This window comes from Balaenoptera ricei, chromosome 16, assembly GCF_028023285.1.
Source record: "Balaenoptera ricei isolate mBalRic1 chromosome 16, mBalRic1.hap2, whole genome shotgun sequence".
Classification (NCBI taxonomy): Eukaryota; Metazoa; Chordata; class Mammalia; order Artiodactyla; family Balaenopteridae; genus Balaenoptera; species Balaenoptera ricei.
In genome coordinates this window covers 62175527-62197719 of record NC_082654.1, presented here as the reverse complement: position 1 = coordinate 62197719, position 22193 = coordinate 62175527, and the positions used below count along the sequence as shown (strand labels likewise).

Below are 22193 nucleotides of genomic sequence, written 5' to 3'. Positions count from 1 at the left end.
GGCTAGGACTGATGTGACAGAGGCCCAAAGGATTTTACAGTACTGTGGTGAGATGAATCACTGTGAACACAGAACAGCTCAGATATGAGAAATCAAACCAGAGGTCTCTCTCCAGTTCATAGACTAGCCATTTAATCCCGGCCAATTGCTTGTTACAGAGATAACACAAGGAGATTTTTATAGCTGATTTAACTGGGAAGGAAAGAACACCGGAGAGAGCAATTATGAAGAGCACATGCTTTTCTATAGCATTTCATACAAACCGAGATAGAAGATAACATACATGATAGCAGCTAACTCCTTTCATAAATTGAGTAAAGGGCTGAAAGTCATGCAAAATAGCTATAATTTGTAGAGCCAGATACTTTACCTATTGTCCTGAATTTACGGTTACAGAAGATAATTGACACTCAGAGGTTAAGTGGTCTCTTGCCCAAGGTTATCCATCAAGTATGTGGCACAGAGTCCATATCTGAATACAGGATTGTCTATATCCAAAACCACATTCTCTCATCCTGCGCTATTACACACTAACGAGTACAGCAATCCATAATTTTGTATTTTTCATATTCGATTCAGAATACTTACATCTACTAATCGTTTACATGTAGCTTGTCAAATACTTAGATGCTCAAATTGGAAATCCCTTGTAAAATATTTCAGACACCAAAACCAGATTTTCTGAGGACTGCTGTGTATAAAAGAGAACTAAAATTGCTAATTTGTAAGAAGAGAGAAAAATGAGAAAATGGTTTTAAAATAATTTAAAGAACTTTGGATGGGAAAGAAGGAAGACAAAAAAATCTGAGACTAAAAATAAAACAGAAAGTTACAACAGGTGTCAAAGGATTTTCTGAAATGTTGAATCTGTACTTGATTTCATTTTGGTAATGTAATTACATTTTAAACTTCTGCTTGTCTAAAGACTAACTATAATGAGTAGCTCTATTCAAATTATTCTACATTTAACACACAACCAATCAATATTTGAAAGAGTAAATAGTTTAGTTTATAACAGAAATACTATTTTCTCTGCTATCTTGACTACAATGACCCAGGATCCAGTTTTTGAAATATAGATGACAGTTTTCACCTTAAGAGTGATGCCTTCGATTAAAAAAAAAAAGAAAAAACGACAGCATTTTCAAAATGCAAGTGGTGTTCATGGCATATGAGAAAACAATGGAGCAAATAACAGTGAAGTTGAAATTCTAACTTCTAAATTCAGGCATTAAAATTTGTATATCTCTTGTTTTCTTCCTTTAAAATGAAACACTATGTGGTTTCTCAGGTTAATATTGGCTTCTAGCTATACTTCATCAAAGCAGAAAAAATTAACTTCAATACTCTTACCAAAAACAACGTGAAATAGCAAATTCTTTCTCACACAAATAGCATTAAGTTAGTAAAATAAAAGAAATATTTGATGAGAAATTTCTATTTACAAATAGATCATGCAGACAAGTAGCTTAGATATATGAAAGGTGGTATAGCATAGTCCTTAAGATGGTGAACTCTAGAGCCAGACTACCAATTTGGAATCTTGGCTCCACCACTTACTAACTGTATGATCTTAGGTCAAAAAAAAAAAAAAAAAAGTTACTTAACTTTTATGTACTTTAGTATCTTATTTGTAAAATAATGAAAACAGTAAGCTATCTAGAAGAGTGGCTGTGTGGATTAGAGTAATTATGTATAAACACTTAGAACAGTGTTTGGCATATAATAAACACTCAAAAAACTTCAACTATTCTTCTTTGTCCTATTATTATGATTAGTAGCAGTAATAGTTCCCTCAAGAGACAAATAGAGTCAAGCATTTTTCATTTAGATTTTACTTTCAACTGGAAAAATAAACCACTGACAACCAATGAGTGGATATGTTAATGGGTTTTTTAAAAGGGCTCAATCATCACCCCTAAAATAATATATAATTATGAAAATATTTGTGGAGAACTTCGGCATTCGAAGAATTGAAATACTTTATCCTCTTAGAATGTTACACTTTTTAGGGCAAATGGAAACATGGATCAAAAAGACATGGAACAAAAATAATAAAATTCTGCCTATATATTCACATTTATCAATAGAAAGACCTGAATAAATACATCAATTCACCAAGAATTTAGAATTGACTGGTTTCAAGTCTCTGGAAACCAAAAGAAAGAGAGAGCGAGAGAGATGTGCCCAATTAACAATGCAGAATTCATAAGAACATCAATCCTGCTATAAAAATTTGAGCAAAATTAAAGCAATTCAAATAAATGTGAAGATTCACCAAACTCTATCCTATAGGAATTTCAGCAACACCCCCCCAATTTACATTTCTTTGATCTGCAATACAATTCACTCTTAGAAGACAGGAAATCCCTCACATAACTTACTATACACGTCAAGGAGTAATAGTAATACTAGACCTTATTCCAGACTCATATTTTATCTGTGATATGAAGTAAATAATCACAACTCAAATAAAGCATTAAGAGTATTACATTACAGGAAAAAAAAATGTGCCCACACTCCCCTTGGGGAACCACGACTTTCCCTTAAAGGGAATGGATTTTTAAACTTCATTTACCAATATTTTTAAAAGAACTTTTACCTAGTAAGCAATTAAAAGCATTTCGTTATATTAAAGCTTTGCTTTTTAACTACAGCTCCATCTTTTTTTCTGCATATCTTTTCTATTATAAACCCTGTAATTGGTATTTCCTTTTCTAGACTTTGACCATACTTTTATCTCTTTCACCTCAATGTGGACAACATTTCATCTTAATTTGATTTAAATTGTTTTCCTGTTCCATGTAAACAAACATTCTTGTAAGTATCATAAAGGAGATGGGAATAAAACACAAGTTAATTTTTTCTTCCAAATTAGGAGAGATTCTAAGAGGACTGTAATTACAAATAGTGAAAAAATTCATTCCAGAGGCAGGACTTCTGAAATGTTCAGGGAGAGGTTAGGGAAAAAGGCAACTTGATAGAAAGGAAAGAATAAAAAATCTATTTTCCAAAAAAAGAAATACATGGTGGAATGATAATGATGAACAATTAGTTTCAATGGGCGATTCACTGTTACTTAAAAGAAGAGTATGAACTTTAAAGTTTTTAGAAGAGAGAAGAGGACTACATCAAAGCTCCGGAATACTGGTATTCTTTGCTTAGAAAAAATTTTACCTAGCCCATGCAGTTTTCTACTGTAACTTAAAAAAAAAAGGTAGGGTTTGAGATGGAGGAAGTTGTCTATTATAGGCGATAGGAACAGAAAATACAAAACATAATTTCTATACTTGGTATGCTGAGGAAAAAAAGGAGAAGTAAGAGAAACAGGATAATGAAGGGTATAAACCACGTGAGATAAACCACACCAATACAGGACAGCAATTAACTGATTAAATGAACAAATATTTGACGATTACGTAAAATACAGGCTCCACTTAGAAATGGTGCTTTGTTTTATAGACCAATTATTGGATGATAAAAAATTAAACTCAGGAAAAAATATAGTTTTCATTAAAGAAATAATCCAAAATTCATGAAATAACTGCATTAACAAATCATAAGGAGAATGCATGGACAATGTAGGGAGAGAGTGCATTTTTTTAAAATCTGTGATATATTACACTAAAACAAAAGCCAGACCATATTTTGTATTACCATCTATACACTAGTGCTAACACTCTATTTATAATAATTTTCAAATATCCTCTAATAGAAAATCTGAACTCTTTCAAGCTTTGAGGTTTTTAAACTTTTAAACCTAGTCTGAATATTTTTACAAATATCACTTAACTAAAAAATATATTCTTAAAACCAAAGGTCACTGACTATAGCTTCTTTATATTGAAATACAAGGCCTGTGTTAGTAGATGGTAGATAGTGAAATGCATAAATGATGCAAGTGCCAATAACAAGGTACTGCAAGACTTTTCTACAAAGGAAATTGCTAAGCATCCTTAGAGTAAGGGATTAGCATACATTAACATAAGGCAGTGATAAGCTCTAGAAAAAGATCTTCCCCAAAATTCAAAAGCTGCTTAATCAAATTCAGTTTCACAGACTATCAGTTGAAACGGGAATGTTTCATTTACTTCTTGAGAATTTTCTAGTCAAAAAGAATAGGAGAAAAGATGACAAGTATCAAAGTAAGAAATAACTGTTCAATTATTTGTCAATATCAGTTGGGCCATTCTTTTCTACTTTGTATCTGGAGTTTGTATGAAATTCAAGTACAAATGAGAAAACACCCCAGGAAGATAATACTACTTCTACATTTGTTCTTGCTTTCAATGACAAAAGCACTAAAGTGCAATTCAACTAGAGGGCAATAAAATAAGCTAGTGTTTCTTACTGGTCAAATGATGGACTTAATTAAATGGTGTGCTGAATGTTAAAACAATGTTAAAACAATGGGGGAATAAGAGGATGAGAATAAATATTTCTCTAAGCAATTTATAATTAGTTCATCTTCCAAGTTTAAAAAAAAGAGAGCGAGAGAGAAAGAAAATTACCCATTAAAAAATTCAAAGTAAGTTTGAAAGGAAATTCCTCACAGGTGTTAACTTTCTACTAATTTCTAATCATCATGCATGAAATTTACTGTAATTACCATGTACATCTGTTTTTTCAACAGGATATTATCTTAGGAGTTATACACTCTGGAAACTGCTACTCAAGAATTGAGATTTTCTGATTGGGAAAACAAAAGAGTCATGAAGAGCCAAAGGAAAATAATTAAGATCGACAGTTGAATAAGCATTGATTCTTATAATTATCGAGTGAAGAACTTGATGCATGGCAAAAATCCCTGGAAAAACTACTAAACTGATTAAACACTGAATGAAATTTGCACTCTTCATTATATAAGATTTAAAAACAGTATAGAAACTACTTTCTTAGACTTCATATGAAATAAAAGACAATTCATAAAGATATAAACTAGAGGTGAACTAAGTTTAAGAATCCTATTTAGGAAACATAACCTTCACTCCAAAACAAAACCTTAATAATATATTTGATAGAAATTACTACAGGACTTAAATGAAGAACCTGGAAAAGGAATTAAACATGCATATTACAACATGGATGAAAGGGAAATCTGTGCACTCTGCTAGGGGAACAAGCTATCTGGCTCAGGGTCACTGTCTCAGTTTTATACCTCCTTATATAAGTATCCCACTCCTCTATTTGCTTTCAGAACCCGTTCCCCTGGATGAAGTCAACTTTCATATGCCTGACTTTCATGTAGGTCATACTTTCAAAGATTATACATTAATATCCTTTAATCTTGTCTTTCCTACTCTGATTTCAGAATTTTATGCTTCAGTGCATAAACACTTGCAACTATAATCTGCTAAGATTGCCTTCCAAACATAGAAGCACTGCCATTTTTGTTTCCATAGCAAGATGGGTACACAAATACTTTAATGTTTTACTGCATTTTACTCTTGCTATTTTATAAAAATGAGTGGAAATCAAAAAAAATGCAAATGGCACAAATGATAAGAAATGTAGAGCTCATAAATTTAATACAATTGAAACAAACGTGGAGCTCATCAGTCATGCCAAAAGTTGCAAATTTTTAGCATCAAGTGGACAGGTACTGGCCAAAACAGGAAAAAATTAAACAGCACATATGAAACATGAGTTACCATTAGGACTTCTATATTCAGGAGCTCTCTAGGAATGGAAATTCCCCTTTTAACATGTAAAGTTGCTGTTCAACTTGCACATATTCAACTTCTTTACATGTTTTCAGGTTTACAAGAGAGGACTGAATTCTCATGCTACTCTGGATTCCCTCAGTAGCCAAAAAAAAAAAAAAAAGTGATCTGTAAAATTGATTTTGCAATAAGATATTAGTGGCATAATGAGTCATACCTCCAAGAAATATGTGATTGACTAATTGATTTTTTTCCAAGTCATCAAACATTTATTGATTACCTCTTATATGCCAGGCATGCTCTGGACTCTTGAGTGACATAAAGACAGATAAGATAGGGACCTAACCTGCCAAAGACTCTGAAATCAGACCCTGACATCAATGTCTGCAGCAACCCCTCACATGGATAAGGTATTTTATCATACATAAAGCAGAGACACCAAGGATCAGCGAGAAGACTGGTCTGCCCCAAAGCAGAGCCAGGACTCTGAACCTGGGTCTCCTAACATCTAAATGCCCTTTCTTTTTGTTCATGCTTTCTTTTAGAATATGTGCCACCTGAATAGAAAAGGTAATTTTTAGGCTGGAAGCCTTGGCTGAGATCTCTCAACTCTTAAGGCAGCCACTCATTCCTTCTACTTGTGCAAAAGACCTTAGCACTTATATCTTCACCTTACCAGTACATGTAGTTTTACATAAGGATGCAGGATTGACACATCCCTGCAAGATCAGTTTCTACTAACCCTGACTTCTACCCACCTAGACATTTGTTTGTAATCCTGCCTTTTCCAGACACTTCATGATTTTCCTTCTGATTTCCTTCTCTTTAAGCTTTGTACAGCCATCCCTGACTCGCTCTTCCTTCTGCGCTTTCTTCCTCCTCTTTAAAATTGACCTTTTACTTTTCTTTCTGACCCTGTGTAATATTTTCTTTTTCTTTTTGGAGAATTCAGCCTGAAAGGGGAAAACATGTTTAACTGACTGTTTTGAGACAATAAAATTGAAAGTTTTATTTTCTATACTAAATGATTTACTATATGATTTATTCAGGCATAAAATAAAGAATTGAAAGTAAGCCTAATGCAAATTTACATGCAATTTGGGGTGCTCTTCATAATTGTTATAAAGCTGTAAGGACTTCTGTAATTTTCTAGTTAGGATTATTGCTATACACTATCAAAGCCTAAGGAAGGTCAAATCAGATAGGTGTTTTTATAAGAAATGTAAATGTAATATTGGGGGGCTTGTTAACCTTTATAATGGCTATTGAATTAAAATTCAAATGTCAACATACACTGAATCAGCCCTTAATATATACAGCGGGTAACCCATCAGTAATACCCTATACGGAAAAACACAGAAGAACATTCTGCTTGATTTTTTTCTGTAGAAGCATTTGAAGGCACTTACAGGCCTCCCAACCTAAGCAACAAGCTTTTTTGATAAGACAAACAGGTATTCAGAAATTTCTCACAAATAATTCTAGAGGAACTTTAAAATCTTCTTAGTAAACAACAGGATATATACGTTGTATCATAGTTCACTCACCTTCCCATCAAAGCGTTTTATTGTATATTGATCCAGACCCAAGTCTGTAAAAGAGAAAAAAGCAACACTTAGTCACTGATTATAACTCAGGTGAAACATATGAAATGACAGCTCTCAGTTTTGTTTCCAATCATTCAATTAAACGTACTAGACGGTTTAGCCACAACATTATTCAAAGTCCATAGAAATGAAAATTTTGTCCCACCTTCAGACTCAAAGTGTCAGTGCTAAAAGATACCAACCTTTTACTTTATATATGAGAATATGAAGCTCTGAGATAAAGAGGGTAAAAGTTCATGTGCAAACCTATTCAACAGTAGAGTCAAACTAGAACCCTGGACTCTTCCCAAGGTGATGCTCTTTTCCATTACATCAAAATGATATATATTACCTCTAAATAAGGTGAGGGATATTAGTTTAATCTGAATGCATAATAATTTTTTGTATAAAGAGAGAAGACTTTAATATCAGAAGACATTTTGCAACACACCTAAACAGATAAATAGACCATCTTAATATTACTTTTTAAAGGTGGGTTAAGGGACTTCCCTGGTGGTCCAGTGGCTAAGACTCCATGCCCCCAGTGCAGGGGGCAAGGGTTTGATCCCTGGTCAGGGAACTAGATCCCACATTCCACAACTAAAGATCCTGCATGCTGCAAGTAAAGATCCCACATGCTGCACGAAGATCCTGCGTGCTACAACTAAGCTCTGGCACAGCCAGATAAATAATAAATTAAATAAATAAATAAATAAATAAAAATAAAGATGGGTTAAATAATAAATTTAACCTTGGGAATCCCTAGCATTGTGAAATCCTAAGCACTGTGAAAGATAAAAGCAAGTATATTAAGTGCTCCTGAGGGCTGGGATTTTCTGTCTTTGCTGACTCCTTTATCCCAGTACTTGGAACAGTGGTTGATCAATAAATACCTAAAAAAAAATTGAATGAGTAAGATACAATCCCTTCCTTGAAGAGTCACAATTTAGTAAGAAAGACATATGCATATAATAATATTACAAGGAAGGATACAATGAGTTCAATAAGAGGGTGGTGTGGGAGTTTTTAACTGGGAGGGTGGAGAAATTGGAACAGATCTGTGTTTTTCATTAAGTGCTCTTCACTATAGTTTGGAAAATATTTTACCATGTGCATCTGCCAAATAAAGGAGGGGCATGTAAGGACAGCCTGGCATGTAGTGAGAATTCCTTCATTTAAAAGCAAATACAGGGACTTCCCTGGTGGTCCAGTGGTTAAGACTCCATGCTCCCAATGCAGGAGGCCAAGGTTCGATTCCTGGTCGGGGAACTGAGATACCACATACCGCAACTAAGCCTGTGCGCTGCAACTACTGAGCTCGTGTACTCTAGAGCCCACGTGCCACAAGGAAGACCCAGAGCAGCCTAAATAAATAAATAGAAGCAAATACAGACATAAAGTAGGCCAAGAGATTCATAATTTCAAGTTGGAAGAAATGATTATTTCATCTTGTTATATTTAGATTTCTTTACCTGTCAAATGAAGCAGATGGTTGGATTAGATCAATTCTTAACATGGTTGGGGATGGAGTATGGAAAGTGTGGATGGATGAAAGAATTCACGCTATCCTTACTCACTACTCCTCTTGAGATTCTAATAGGCCAAATTATTGGGGGGGAGGGAGAGTATGGAGAAAGAAAGGAAAAAACACAGCATGTGTAGTTTGAAAATATAATCAAATGACTATCCTTCCATTTCTCCACCCTCATTCTTTGGGTCCCAGCTTAGAAACACTGGATGTTATGCTGTTTTCCCTAGGGTGCTTTCTATGAATCTCAGACTTCTCTTCAAAGAACTCTCACAGTCATTTAATGCTAACACTATCTCCCCCTTTTCATTAATGAGAAAGCTGACGCTCAAAAGGATTAAACGATTGTTTCTGATTTTAAGTCTAACAATCTTTTTAAATGGTGGCAGTTGCCTGTCTTTTTGAATCCATGGCAAAAATAATGTAAACATGCAGAAATACTATAAGAATAGTCTCAGTTTAAGCTTCAGAGTGAATATCTAAAAGGAGGCTTATTTTAAAGATGATAGCTACTCATTTTGCCAAAAGACAAAAGTGAAACAATCAAATATGTCATTCTGATATCTATAAATTAGAGCTTAAGTAAATGGAAACTCTATACAATTTTACTTAAGAAGTCCCAGCTATCTCTCAAAAATTTAGAGATTCATTTTTTCAGTTTAATACTAGAATTTATCCTAAAAAATGTACCCAAAGAATATCCTAAAATTTTATTAAAATAATTATATTTTCAGCTTACGTAAGTCAGCAAAAGTACAGTTCAAGTTCATCAGGTATGAGAGATAAATTTTTTTTAATTGAACTGCTGAAAACCAAAAACAAAGAAAAAAATCTTTGAAGCAGCCAGCTTAAAGTGCTGAAAGAAAAGAACTTCAACCCAGAATTCTTTATTTAGTGAAAATATTCTTCAAGAATGAAGACAAAATAAAAATGTTCTCAGATGACGGAAAACCTAGAGAATTCATCACCATCAGAACTGCTCTAACAGATGTTCTGTCCTTCAAGGGGGAAGAAAATGATACCAGAGGAAAGTATGGAACTTAAGGAATAAATAAAGAGCAACAGAAGTAGCTAATATCTAGATATATATATAACAGACTATTTTGATGGTTGAAGTAAAAACTTAAAACAATGTCTGGCAGAGTTTTCAACATATGTAGATGTAATACGTATGACACTACACCATAAACTGGGGAGAAATCTTTATAGTGGTTAGATATCTATATTCCCCTTGAAGTGGTAAAATTATAAATTCTCAGCAAACTGTGAAAAGTTAACTATGTATATTATAATCCCAATAGCAACCATTAAATTAAAGATACGCAAAGAAATATCATCAAACCCCCCTGCCAAAATCAATTAAAATGAAATATTAAAAAATCTTCAAATAATCTGAAAAGAAGGCAGGGAAGGGGTAAAAGAAGAACATAAAAAAGGGAAGACAAATAATAAAATGGTAGACCTAAATTTAAACATATCAACAGTTACATTAAATATAAATCATCTAAACACATTAATTAAAAGGTAGAAACTGTCACATTGGATAAAAAACAAGATCCAACTATATGTTGTCCATAAGAAACCCATTTTAAATACAATGATATAGGTAGGTTAAAAGTAACACGATGGAAAAAGATACATCATGAAAAATGAATCAAAAGAAAGACTGAGTGGCTACATAAATATCAGACTATGTGGACGTTAGAGCAAAAAAAATATTAGCAAGGATAAAGAGGGTCAATTATATAATGATAAGAGGGTCAATTCACCATGAAGCTAGAATAACCCTAAGCGTGTATTCACCTAATAAGAGTTTCAAAATATTTGAAGCAAAAACTGATAGAATGGAAAAGATAAATGGACAAATCCACAAATAAAGTCAGAGATCGACACCCTTCTCTCAATAATTGACAGAGAAGGGAAACAGATAATCAGTAAGGATATGGAAGACAGAAAGATGGGCTGCCTGGGACTTGCCTGGGAAAAAGTGGGAAGGCAGGATTACAAATGGGTATGAAACCATTCTAGAGGGTGATGAATACGTTCATTATATTGATTGTGCTTATGGTTTCACTAGCATATACATGCGATTAGTATATCAAAACTCATCAAACACTTTAAATATATGCTGATATTCTATGTTAATTACACCTTAATAAATCAGTAAAAAGAAGCAGACAGTACAACCAAGGAGAAGAATGGTATGTTTGAGAATACTGACAGCTTCTGTATATTAAAAATTATCAGAAACAAAATAAAAAGATGGGCCACAGACTAGGAATAAATATCTGCAATATATATGGCAGACTCCAATAGAGAATACACATAATACTTTTACTAATCAAAAAGAAATCAAATAGAAAAGTGAGTAGAGAAGATAAATAGGCAATTCATACACATGGCAATGTGAACAGCCAATAAACATTTGGAGATAAGCCTTACTAGTTACTAATGAAATGCAAAACAAAACCAGATACAATAATTTCCATCAGATTGCTAAAAATTTAAGTCTGATAATACCATGTCTTGGCAGGAATGCAAAGGAGGAAACTCATACATTCTTGGAGAAAAAATAAATTATTTTATCCACTCTGGGAATCAATTTGGCAATGTTTAGCAAATTTGAAGAGGGTATCCTACGGGCCAGCAAGTCCAACTTCCAGGTATATATTTTGAAAATAACTTTTTGTAAATATGCACCAGGAGACATACAGAAGAATGTTCACTTCAGTATGGTTTACAACAGAAAAAACACTGGCATATTAGATTTTTGTTCTCAAATCTTCACTTCCTCCTCCTTGACCTCTGTGGAAAATCCCTTAACTTTGGGCTTAGCCATGTGATTTGTTTTGGCCAATGGGATACTGGCAATTATGACATGACTAGATCCTTAAAATGGACTTCTGACGTTGGCTTGCTTTCTTGCACCTCTGCCAACAGTATGAGAGGATAATATCCCAGATAGCCCTTTCGTCTAAAAAGGATGAGAAACATATAGAACAAACTAACAAATCTGACAAAACCATCAAGCAGAGATGACCTAGCCTAGATTAGCCAGCCCCTAGCCTATCTAAGCAAGGCCAGCTGAGATCAACAGAGCACACCCTTTGTGACCTGAAGATGCATGAGGTAAATAAATGCTTGTGTTTTATGCCACTGACATTTTATATGGCTGTTTGTTATACAGCAATAGCTGACTGACAAAATTGGAAATGTTCATCTACGTGAACATGGGTAAATTAAATACTGGCATATTTATACAAGTTTAAACAACTGATATACATAACCATATAGCAGTGAAAATAAGAGAACAACAGCTACTTGTGTCAACAAACACACACATATAAACATAATATTTAACATATAAAAAAAGCATGGGAAATGTAGCAGCTCGAAAAGGCTAAGTTCTGCTACAGTAACAGCTTTAAAATCTCAGTGGCTTACAACAAGGAAGGTTTATATAGTGCTCATGCTACCTATCTATCATACTGGCTACAGCTCTGCTTCACATGGTATTGAATCTGGGATCCAGGCTGACAGGGCAGCAACCTCTATTTGGAACATGGCAGAGGTAAAAGAGAACACAGCAAACCACAAACTGACTATTAAAGCTTTTGCTTGAACATAATGTATATAATTTCTGCTCACATTTCATTGGTCAGAGGAAATCACATGGTTAGGTCCAAACTCAATGCTAGGAGATGAATACAATCATTCCCTAGGGAAGGACAATGGATATACATGAATGTTATAGTCTTCATCAAGAATGATAAACACCAGGGACTTCCCTGGTGGCACAGTGGTTAAAAATCCACCTGCCAATGCAGAGGACATGGGTTCGAGCCCTGGTCCAGGAAGATCCCACATGCCAGGGAGCAACTAAGCCTGTGCACCACAACTACTGAGCCTGCGCTCTAGAGCCCATGAGCCACAACTACTGAAGCCCCTGTGCCACAACTACTGAAGCCCATGTGGCTAGAGCCCGTGCTCCGCAACAAGAGAAGCCTGAGCACCACAATGAAAAGTAGCCCCCGCTCACTGCAACTAGAGAAAGCCCGCACGGAGCAATGAAGACCCAATGTAGCCAAAAATTAAAATAAATAAATAAATAAAAAAGAATGATAAACACCAAATTAAGGACAGTGGTGTCAGGAACCAGGGGCAGAGACCCTTATTTCTTACTATAAGAAACCCTTGTTTCTTATTATTCCACAAGAAGTCAGCAAATATTTTTCTGTAAAAGGCCAGATAGTAAATATTTTAGGCTTTGTGGGCCACTTATAGTCTCTATTGGAACTCCTCAACTCTGCTATCATAGTACAAAAGCTGCCATGGACAATACATAATGAAAGAGTGTGCTTGTGTTCCAATAAAACTCTTTTTATGGACACTGAAATTTGAGTTTCATATAATTTTCAGGCAGCACAAAATATTCCTCATGTGATTTATTTTTTTTAATGTAAAAAATATTCTCTGCTCATGGGCCATACAGAAACAGGGAAGTTCATTGTAGCTGGCCAACACCTGCTCTATACTCAGCATCACTGCAGGAAATTAAAATAAAGGATACATGCACCCCAATGTTCACTGCAGCACTATTTACAATAGCCAAGACACAGAAACAACCTAACGATAGATGAGTGGATAAAAAAGATGTGGTATATATATACAATGGAATACTACTCAGCCATAAAAAGGAACAAAATTGGGTCATCTGTAGAGATGTGGATGGACCTAGAGTCTGTCATACAGACTGAAGTAAGCCAGAAAGAGAAAAACAAATATCGTGTATTAACATATATATGTGGAATAAAATGGTATAGATGAACCTATTTGTAGGGCAGGAATAGAGACACAGACGTAGAGAACAGACATGTAGACACAGGGGGGGAAGGGGAGGGTGGGACAAATTGGGAGATTAGGTTTGACATAAATACACTACCATGTGCAAAATAGACAGCTAGTGGGAACCTGCCGTAGAGCACAGGGAGCGCAGCTCGGCGCTCTGTGACGACCTAGATGGGTGGGATGGGGGGGGTTGGAGGGAGGTCCAAGAGGGAGGGGATATAGGTATACATATAGGTGATTCACTTCATTGTACAGCAGAAAGTATCACAATATTGTAAAGTAATTTTACTCCAATAAAAAAAATTTTTTTAATAAAATAAAAGTAGAAGACAAGGTTCTTATATGGAAGGAACTTACCTTGTTGGGGCGAAAACATTAGAACAAAAATGTTTCAAAAATACATTCATAGTATATACTTTCATATGTTTCTTGTTACTTAATAGTGCCCTTTCATTTCAGCTTAAAGAAGTCCCTTTCACATTTCTTGTAAGGCTAGTCTAGTGATGAAAAATTCCTTTAGCTTTTGCTTGTCTGGAAAACTCTCTCTCCTTCAATTCTGAAGGGCAACTTTGCTGGGTAAAGTATTCTTGGCTGGCATTTTTTTCTTTCAGTACTTTGAACATACCATGCCACTCCCTCTGGCTTTCAAGTTCCTGCTGAAAAATCTGCTGATAGTCTTATAGGGGTTCCCTTGTATGTAACAAGTTGTTTGCCTCTTCTTGCTTGCAAGGAGTCTCTCCTTGTCTTTAACTTTTAACACGTTAATTATGTGTCTTGGTGTGGGTCTCTTTGGGTTCATCTTTCTTGGAATTTCCTGGGCTCCTGGATCTGGACATCTGTTTCCTTCCCCAGGTTAGGGAAGTTTCCAGACATTATTTCTTCAAGTAAGTTTTCTGCCCCTTTCTCTTTTCTCCTTCTGGAACCCCCATAATGTGACTGTTGTTGGTCTGTTGATGTTTTCCCGTAAGTCCCTTAAGCTATCTTCACTCTTTTTCATTCTTTTTTTCTTTTTGCTGCTCTGACTGTATAAGTTCCACTGTCCTCAAGTTCACTGATCCTTTCTTTCACTTCATCTAGTCTGCTACTGAACCTCTCTACTGTATTTTTCAGTTCAGTTATTGTTTTTCCATTCTGTGGCTTCTATTTGGTACTTTCATGTATTTTCGATCTCTCTGTTGAAATTCTCACTTTATTCATGCATTGTTCCTGTGAGCTTGCTAAGCATTTTTATAACCGTTATTTTGAACTCTTTATCAAGTAAGTCACTTATCTCAATTTTATTAAGGTCTTTTTTTGAGGTTTTATCTTGTTCTTTTGTTTGAAACATATTCCTCTATTTCTTCACTTTTTGTAACTGAGTTGGTTTCTATGCATTAGATAAAACAGCCACCTCTCCCAGTCTTGAAGGAGTGGCCTCTTGGGGAAGCTGAACCTTATCATTCAACCCTGCCCTAGCTCTTGGTTGTCCCTCAAGCCTTTGTGATTGTCCAAGTAACCTACTTTATTCTTGGAGGCTCCCAGTAGTTGAGGCTCCTACTTTACTCTTAGAGGCTCCCAGTAGTGCCAAGAACCATCAGTGTCCCAAAGGGGAGGCTCTCAGTCAGCACCTAGATTCAGGCTGACTGGAAGCCAGACCCTCAGGCAGCAGTTTTTAAAGTATGCAAATAAACTTCTTTCAGGAGAAGGCTGGGAGATGAGTGTTTGATTCCTCTACACTGAGCCCTGGGGTGATAGCCAGTTAAGAACTGTTACTTTGCTTGCTACCACCTATCGAATCCATGAACACAAGCCCCACTGGTCACCAGAGCCAAGCTATTAAGGGATGTGTCCTCTGGGTGGCAGCCACAAAAGCTGGGGAGCCAGACATATACACAAGCTCCTTTTTCATAGATACCAGCAACCTGGGTCAGGGCAGAGGGAGGGCACAAAAATGATGCTCACTGGCCTTCCCAGTCTCTGGAGAGGATTGTAGTCAGACCATAGATATGTGTTTAATTAGAAGCCTGCCCCTCAGGCCACAGCTATAAAGATAAGTTAATAAGCCTCTCTTACAGAACAACTGGGGTATATTTCATGCTGGTTATCTGTGCTGTGCCCTGGGAATGGGATAACCAGTTAAGAATTGCTTCTCCATTTGTTACAGTCCTATGAGACCTGAGAACGTAAGCCCCAGAGGCCACCAGAGTCAAGTGATCAAGGGATGTGTCCTGGGCGCCAGCTGCAAAAGTCAGGACGCCAGACATGTACACAAATTCCCTTCTGGGAGATACCAGTGACCTCAAGCAAGGCAGAAAGATACGCAAAGTTGGCTCCCACTGGCCTCTGCAGTCTTTGGAGAGTATTTCAGTAGGCATTCAGATGTGTTTTACACCAGAAGCCTGCCCCTTAGGCCAAAGGCTCAAGGCAAGCAAATGGGCCTCTTTCACAGAAACACTGGAGATGTCTTTCAGTCTGCTGTCTCTGTGCTGTGCCCTGGTGGTGGTAGCCAGTTAAGAATGGTTTCTCTGTTTGTTACAGAGCCCACCAGCCTGTCTTTGGAGAATATTTCAGTAGGCCCCTAGATATGTGTTAAATTAGATGTCTGCCCCTCAGGCCAATGCTTTAAGATAAGCAAATAGGTCTCTTTCACAGAAAGACTGGGCACTTTTCACTCAGCTGCCTTTGCACTGGGCCCTGTGGGGCAGCCGGGCATGAGCACTCTAAGAAATGCTCCCCAGTTCACTATAGCCTTGTGGGTCTTGTAGATGCAAGCCTCTTTAGCTTTCAAACCTAGATGCTCTGGGGGCTCATCTCTCAGGTGTAGGTCTCAAAAGCTGGCATGCCAGATTGAGGTTCAAAGCACCCGCTTCTCAGGTAGAAGTTCAGGTCTGTGAGTTCCCTCCTGACCACTGGTTACTGTGCCAGGGGTAGAGTTTATGGTGAAATTGTGTCTCAGCCTCTTCCATCTGTTTCGGTGTGGGTTTTTCCTCATTTGCCTGATGTGTAGGAGTTGCTCATCTAGTTCTGGGGTTTCTTATTGTTCCATATATAGTTGTAGATTTGGTGTGTCTGTTTGAGGAGGTGAGTTCAGGATCCTCCTACAACACCACCTTGAACCAAAATCATTGTATACAATCGAGTGTAAAATTATGTGTCTCAAACTAAAAGTGCTCTAGGTAAGGGTATCATTAAGGGCATGACTCTTATCCTAGAGAGAATATGGAGTCCAGGACAAGTAAATCACAGTATGATCTGTGTTTCCCCTTTTCACATCCTTTTCGTCTTCCATGTAGACATAATCAGATCAAGATGAATAGGTCAGCCAGTGGGATATGGTGGAAAGGAAAGAGAGATCCTCTTTGCTCTGACGAAAGCTCAAGTATACTTTGCTCTGACAAAAGCTCAAGTTTTTCTATATGGTACTTTAAAAACTCTCCCCATGCTGCTGCTTCTCCAAGTCATTGGCTAGCTACGCAAAACTGGTTATTACAAGCAGCACGACCCAGAGCTTGAAGCAACTCCCTTATCCACTATATCCAGAGGTTTTGATGATACTAAGATTGCACAGAAAGGGAGATGAGATGTATTCCAGTCATACACTCTACATATTTTTTCCTTTTAATGTTCTTCTTACTTACCTATGGCTACTCTAAATTCTTTTGGTATTCAGTACAAAATTATTCTTAATCAGCTTGTTACTGAAATTCATCAGCACTCCACTCATTTAAAAACTGCTTAATTTTAGGGCTTTGTGATTATTTTTGAACTGTTCTAAAACTAAAACTTACAAGTTTAGATCTGTTAGGTATCCTGGGATATGGTATGTGTGAAAGACATGACAAAACAAAGTTGAAATATGAGCTACTGGCTAGAGTCCAGATATCTGATGATAGAAATTCAAATTACAATTTGAATTACAGCCTCACTCTTTTCTTTATTTCAACCCACATTGGAATAATACATATTTTTACTTCTGCTACATCAACATTTGTGGAAATTTGTGTTCATGAGCAAACAAAAATGAAGCCAAATTTTCCATTAAATCTCATTTTAATATACTACAATTTTCCCTCATGATTATTATCTTAAAAGAAAAGCAATCATTCATTATTCTGGCTTTTTATGAAAACCAGAAATGTGCTTGGCATATTAGACATTTAGTAACTATTCTGTCCGTGTGGCAGGTCTTTCAATAATTAAAAAAACAAAATTACAAAGTTAAATGCCAAAATGTGTGTAAGCAATTAGAGTATATAATGATTTCCAAAGGAAAAAAAAAAAAGAACTTCCTTAAATGACCAGATAATCTTTAGTAAACTACCTAAAGTGTTGCTTCATTTTCACTGTCACACTGGAAGCAAAGTACAGTTTTATTTAAAGTTACTGTTACATATTAGATTTCATCTGGTTTTAGAAATAATTTGACAAGTACAAAATATTTTGCCATCATAAAACCCAGGAATATATCTTGCAATCCTTTTTTCTGTCTTACACACGTCTTCTTTAATCTTTCCTTCCACATGTCACAAAACAAGGTGCTAAAACTAATTCAAAAGGCTAAAAATCTAAAATTCAATGCAATTAATGGAAACTTTATATACCTTCTTTCTGATTATAAAAGATGTTATATTCTATAAAGGAAGAAATTTTTGTCTGTTTTATTCATTCCTGCATGCCCTGCACATAAAATAGTGTCTAACCCATAGCAGAGCTAATTGATCAATACTTGTTGAATGAATGCATGTGAAGTTTATTAGAAAATAAAGGAACAAGGAACATTCAAAGAAGAATAAAATAATTCCTCATAATTTCAACATTCAGAGAGTTAACATTTTGGTATATTCTCTTTCAGCTGCTTTGTACATATTTTCTACATGGCGGAAATACAAAGGATAGAGGAACGTATTAAATAACACCATGGAGATACAATCAGTAAAATCCAAAATGTGGGAAACTCTAGAATATAAATGACTTACATTCTTTTACGAATAAATGATGTACAGTTTGAGTTTCTTAAAAAGTAGAGTCAGTGCAGGAGGACCAGGAAAAGTGAAACAGGAAAGGAAGGAAAGCCAGTTCAAGGGTGTGTCATTGAGCTGATTACTGCTGTAGAAAACTAGGGCTCAATATCCCTTAGCCCACCCAAGAAACCATGTAGTTTGTATCCTCAGAATTGACCATCCAAGACAGTGGAGAGGAGAGTATTTATGCACCAAATCTCAACAAAGAGTAAAGTCCTTTATACCTCTATATGTGTGCATGTGCCAACACGGTTGAGCAGGCTCCCGAAGGGGACCCATGCTATAGCAGCAGAGATGCTCTATAGCAGAAACAAGAGATACATAGTGTAGCTGAGGGTCTTTCCTGTCAGGCTATATCTCTATCCTGCTAAATGCTGCAGCAATAATCTGAGCAAAAGGTAAAAGCTGGGCTGAGAGATGTGAAACAAGGCATAAAACTTGTCTTGCTTAATGGCAAGGAAAAAATGGCAAGAAGAAAAAGAGAGAAGAAAAACCCATAAAGAAAAACTGAAGAGATATCAAACATAGCGTGTGACCATTTTTGGAGGTTGATTTGAACAAATCAACTGTAAACAATATATTTTAGATAGGGAAATTTGAACGATGCCTAGATATTTGCTATTAAGAAATTACTGTAGGGCTTCCCTGGTGGTGCAGTGGTTGAGAATCTGCCTGCCAATGCAGGGGACATGGGTTCGAGCCCTGGTCTGGGAAGATCCCACATGCCGCAGAGCAACTGGGCCCGTGAGCCACAACTACTGAGCCTGCGCGACTGGAGCCTGTGCTCCGCAACAAGAGAGGCCACGATAGTGAGAGGCCCGCGCACCGTGATGAAGAGTGGCCCCCACTTGCCACAACTAGAGAAAGCCCTCACAGAAACGAAGACCTAACACAGCCAAAAATGAATTAATTAATTTAAAAAAAAACTAGTAAATTGGCCACATAAGATCTTTAAAAAAAAAAAAAGAAATTACTGTAATATTTTAAAATTATTGTTATTACTGGTACTACTATTGTTTTTTTTTTTTAAGTACTTATCTTTTGGAGACACATACAGAGGTGTCTTTAAAATTGCTTTAAATTGGCTTTAAAACAATCTGGGGTGAGGAGAAGAAGTAAGAAGGTTATAGATGAAATAAGGTTGGCCACGTGTTGATAGTTGTTGAATCTAAGTGACAGGTACATATGGGTTGATTATACTACCCTCTGTACTTTCTATGTTTGAAAATTTCCCTAAGAAAAAAATTTAAATATACGGTAAATTTCCTGCACCTTTGAATATTTCATTTTTCCTAGAGATATGTGAATGTTAATAAACATGGGCAAAACATTATAAATTCCTTGGTTAGAAAACACCGTAACTGTTTCTGGTTCCCCAAGCTCACATTGTTATTTCACATGTCTGTATTTCTGACCACACAATTTACTCACTCTGAGTGATGCCTCTGCCCGCTCATGTATACAATGAACTATTATTATTCACTTTTCAAAACCCATCTCAAATGCCACCCCCTTTAGGATGCCTTCCTTACAACACATAGTTTCTTTTTCATAGCCTACTACCGTAACATATATGACTGATTCTCACTAATTGTGAGAGTTATGTTCTATAAAGTTGCCATGAACAAAGAATCAGTGAATATTGACCTATTACTCCTAGGGGAAATACAGGGTTAGGTTCCTATGATCCTCTGGTCACAAGTTTTTTTTTAAACCAATCAATACACAGACTTATTTTATGTGTGTTTTTTTTTAGAGACACCTTTTTCTCTCTCCCCTCCTTCCATACATATTTGATATATCTATATATATATTTGATTCATTCTTTCTCTATATATATCCTTGATTAATTAACAATGAACTCATGGCCAACTCAAGCCTGAAGAAAGCTTATCTCACACACATATTTTCTCCTTAAGGCACATTACAGCCTTTTTATGTTTAAGAACACTAGACAGCACGTCAATACTACATGGGGTGGGGGGAAGAGGGACAGCAATCACCAAGATAAAGCACAAAAATTCTAAAAACATGGCACTAAATAAACAAAGCAAAGGACACATATGAAAGCTGAAACAAAAGGGCAGAGCATTACTTTGTTTGACCTCAGCTGGGAACATGTACACGGGGTGACTCAAGTTTTTTGCTGCACTGCGCATAACCACAGATGACTGCAAAAGCACCATTAAGTACTGATTATGGGGTTACAAGTAAGTTTTAGTGAGCATGCAAATTTGCAAATACAAAATTTGCAAATAATGAGAACTGACCATATATTCTTTATTCCCTTTTTAAATTGAGGTGAAACTCAAATAACATAAAATAACCATTTTAGAGTGTCCAGTTCAGTGGCATTTACTACACTCATAGTGTTGCATAACTACCACCTCTACCTAGTACCAAAATATTTTCATCACTCTAAAACAAAAACAAAAACAAGAAAACCCACCTTGTACCCATTAAGCAGTCAGTCATTCCCCCAACCCAGCTGCTGGCAACCAACAACGTGCTTTCTGTCTCTATGGATCTATCTAGATATTTCATACAAATGAAATCATATACCAATATAAAATAAAAATGAAAAAAAAAAAGAAATCATATGATATGTGGCCTTTTGTGTCTGGTTCAGGGTTCATCCACATTTGAATAATATTCCACTGTGTGTCTGTATCACAATTTGTTTATCCATTCATCTGTTAAAGGACATTTAGGATGTTTCTACTTTTTGGGTATTGTGAATAGTGCTACTATGAACATTCATATACAAGGACTTGTTTGAGTGCCTGTTTTCAATTCTTTTGGGTTTATACTAGTAGTGCAATTGTTGGGTCATATGGTAATTTTTTACTTACATTTCTGAGAAATTGTTTTTCATAGTGGCTGCACCATTTTACATTCTCACCAGCAACATATGAGGGCTTCAATTTCTCCACATCTTCACCAACACTTGTTTGCTTTTAAATTAGAGCCAACCTGTGTGATAGTATATCGTGGTTTTGATTTGGATTTCTCTCGTGACTAATGACATTAAGTATCTTTTCATCTGCTTATTGGCCATTTGTATATCTTATTTGGAGAAATGTTTATTCAAGTCCTTTGCCCATTTGTTAATGGGGTTGTTTAATTTTTTGTTGAGTTGTTAGAGTTCTTTTTCACTTCTGGCAGTTTGTGTATTACTAGGAACTTGTTTCATCTAGGTAATCCAATTTGTTGGAATATAATTGTTCACAGTATTATCTTATAATCCTTTTTATTTCTGTAAAGTAGGTAGTAATGTCCCCACTTTCATTTCTGACTTTAGTTATTGGCTTCTCTTCTCTTTTTTTCTTAGTCAGTCTACCTAAATGTTTCTCAATTTTGTTGATCTTCTTAGAGAGCCATCTTTTTGTTTCATTGATTCTATTGTTTTCTATTCTCCATTTCATTTATCTCTGTATTAACTTTCATTATTTCCTTATTTCAGCTATCTTCGGGTTTTGTTTGCTCTTTTTTTTTTAAGTTCCATAAGGTGTAAAGTTAGGAAAGTGATTTGAGAACTTTCTTCTTTTTATTTCATTTTTTTAAAATT

General features: G+C 35.8%; 1 protein-coding gene across 1 annotated transcript in view; it reads right to left on the bottom strand.

Moving 5' to 3' along the window:
* Window positions 1-22193, bottom strand: part of MICU1 (mitochondrial calcium uptake 1) — a 215202-nt gene that overhangs the window by 135028 nt on the left and 57981 nt on the right. The window contains exon 5 of the mRNA XM_059900042.1: window positions 7211-7254. Coding sequence (XP_059756025.1) covers window positions 7211-7254 — 44 coding nt within the window. The remainder of the gene's footprint in view (window positions 1-7210; window positions 7255-22193) is intronic.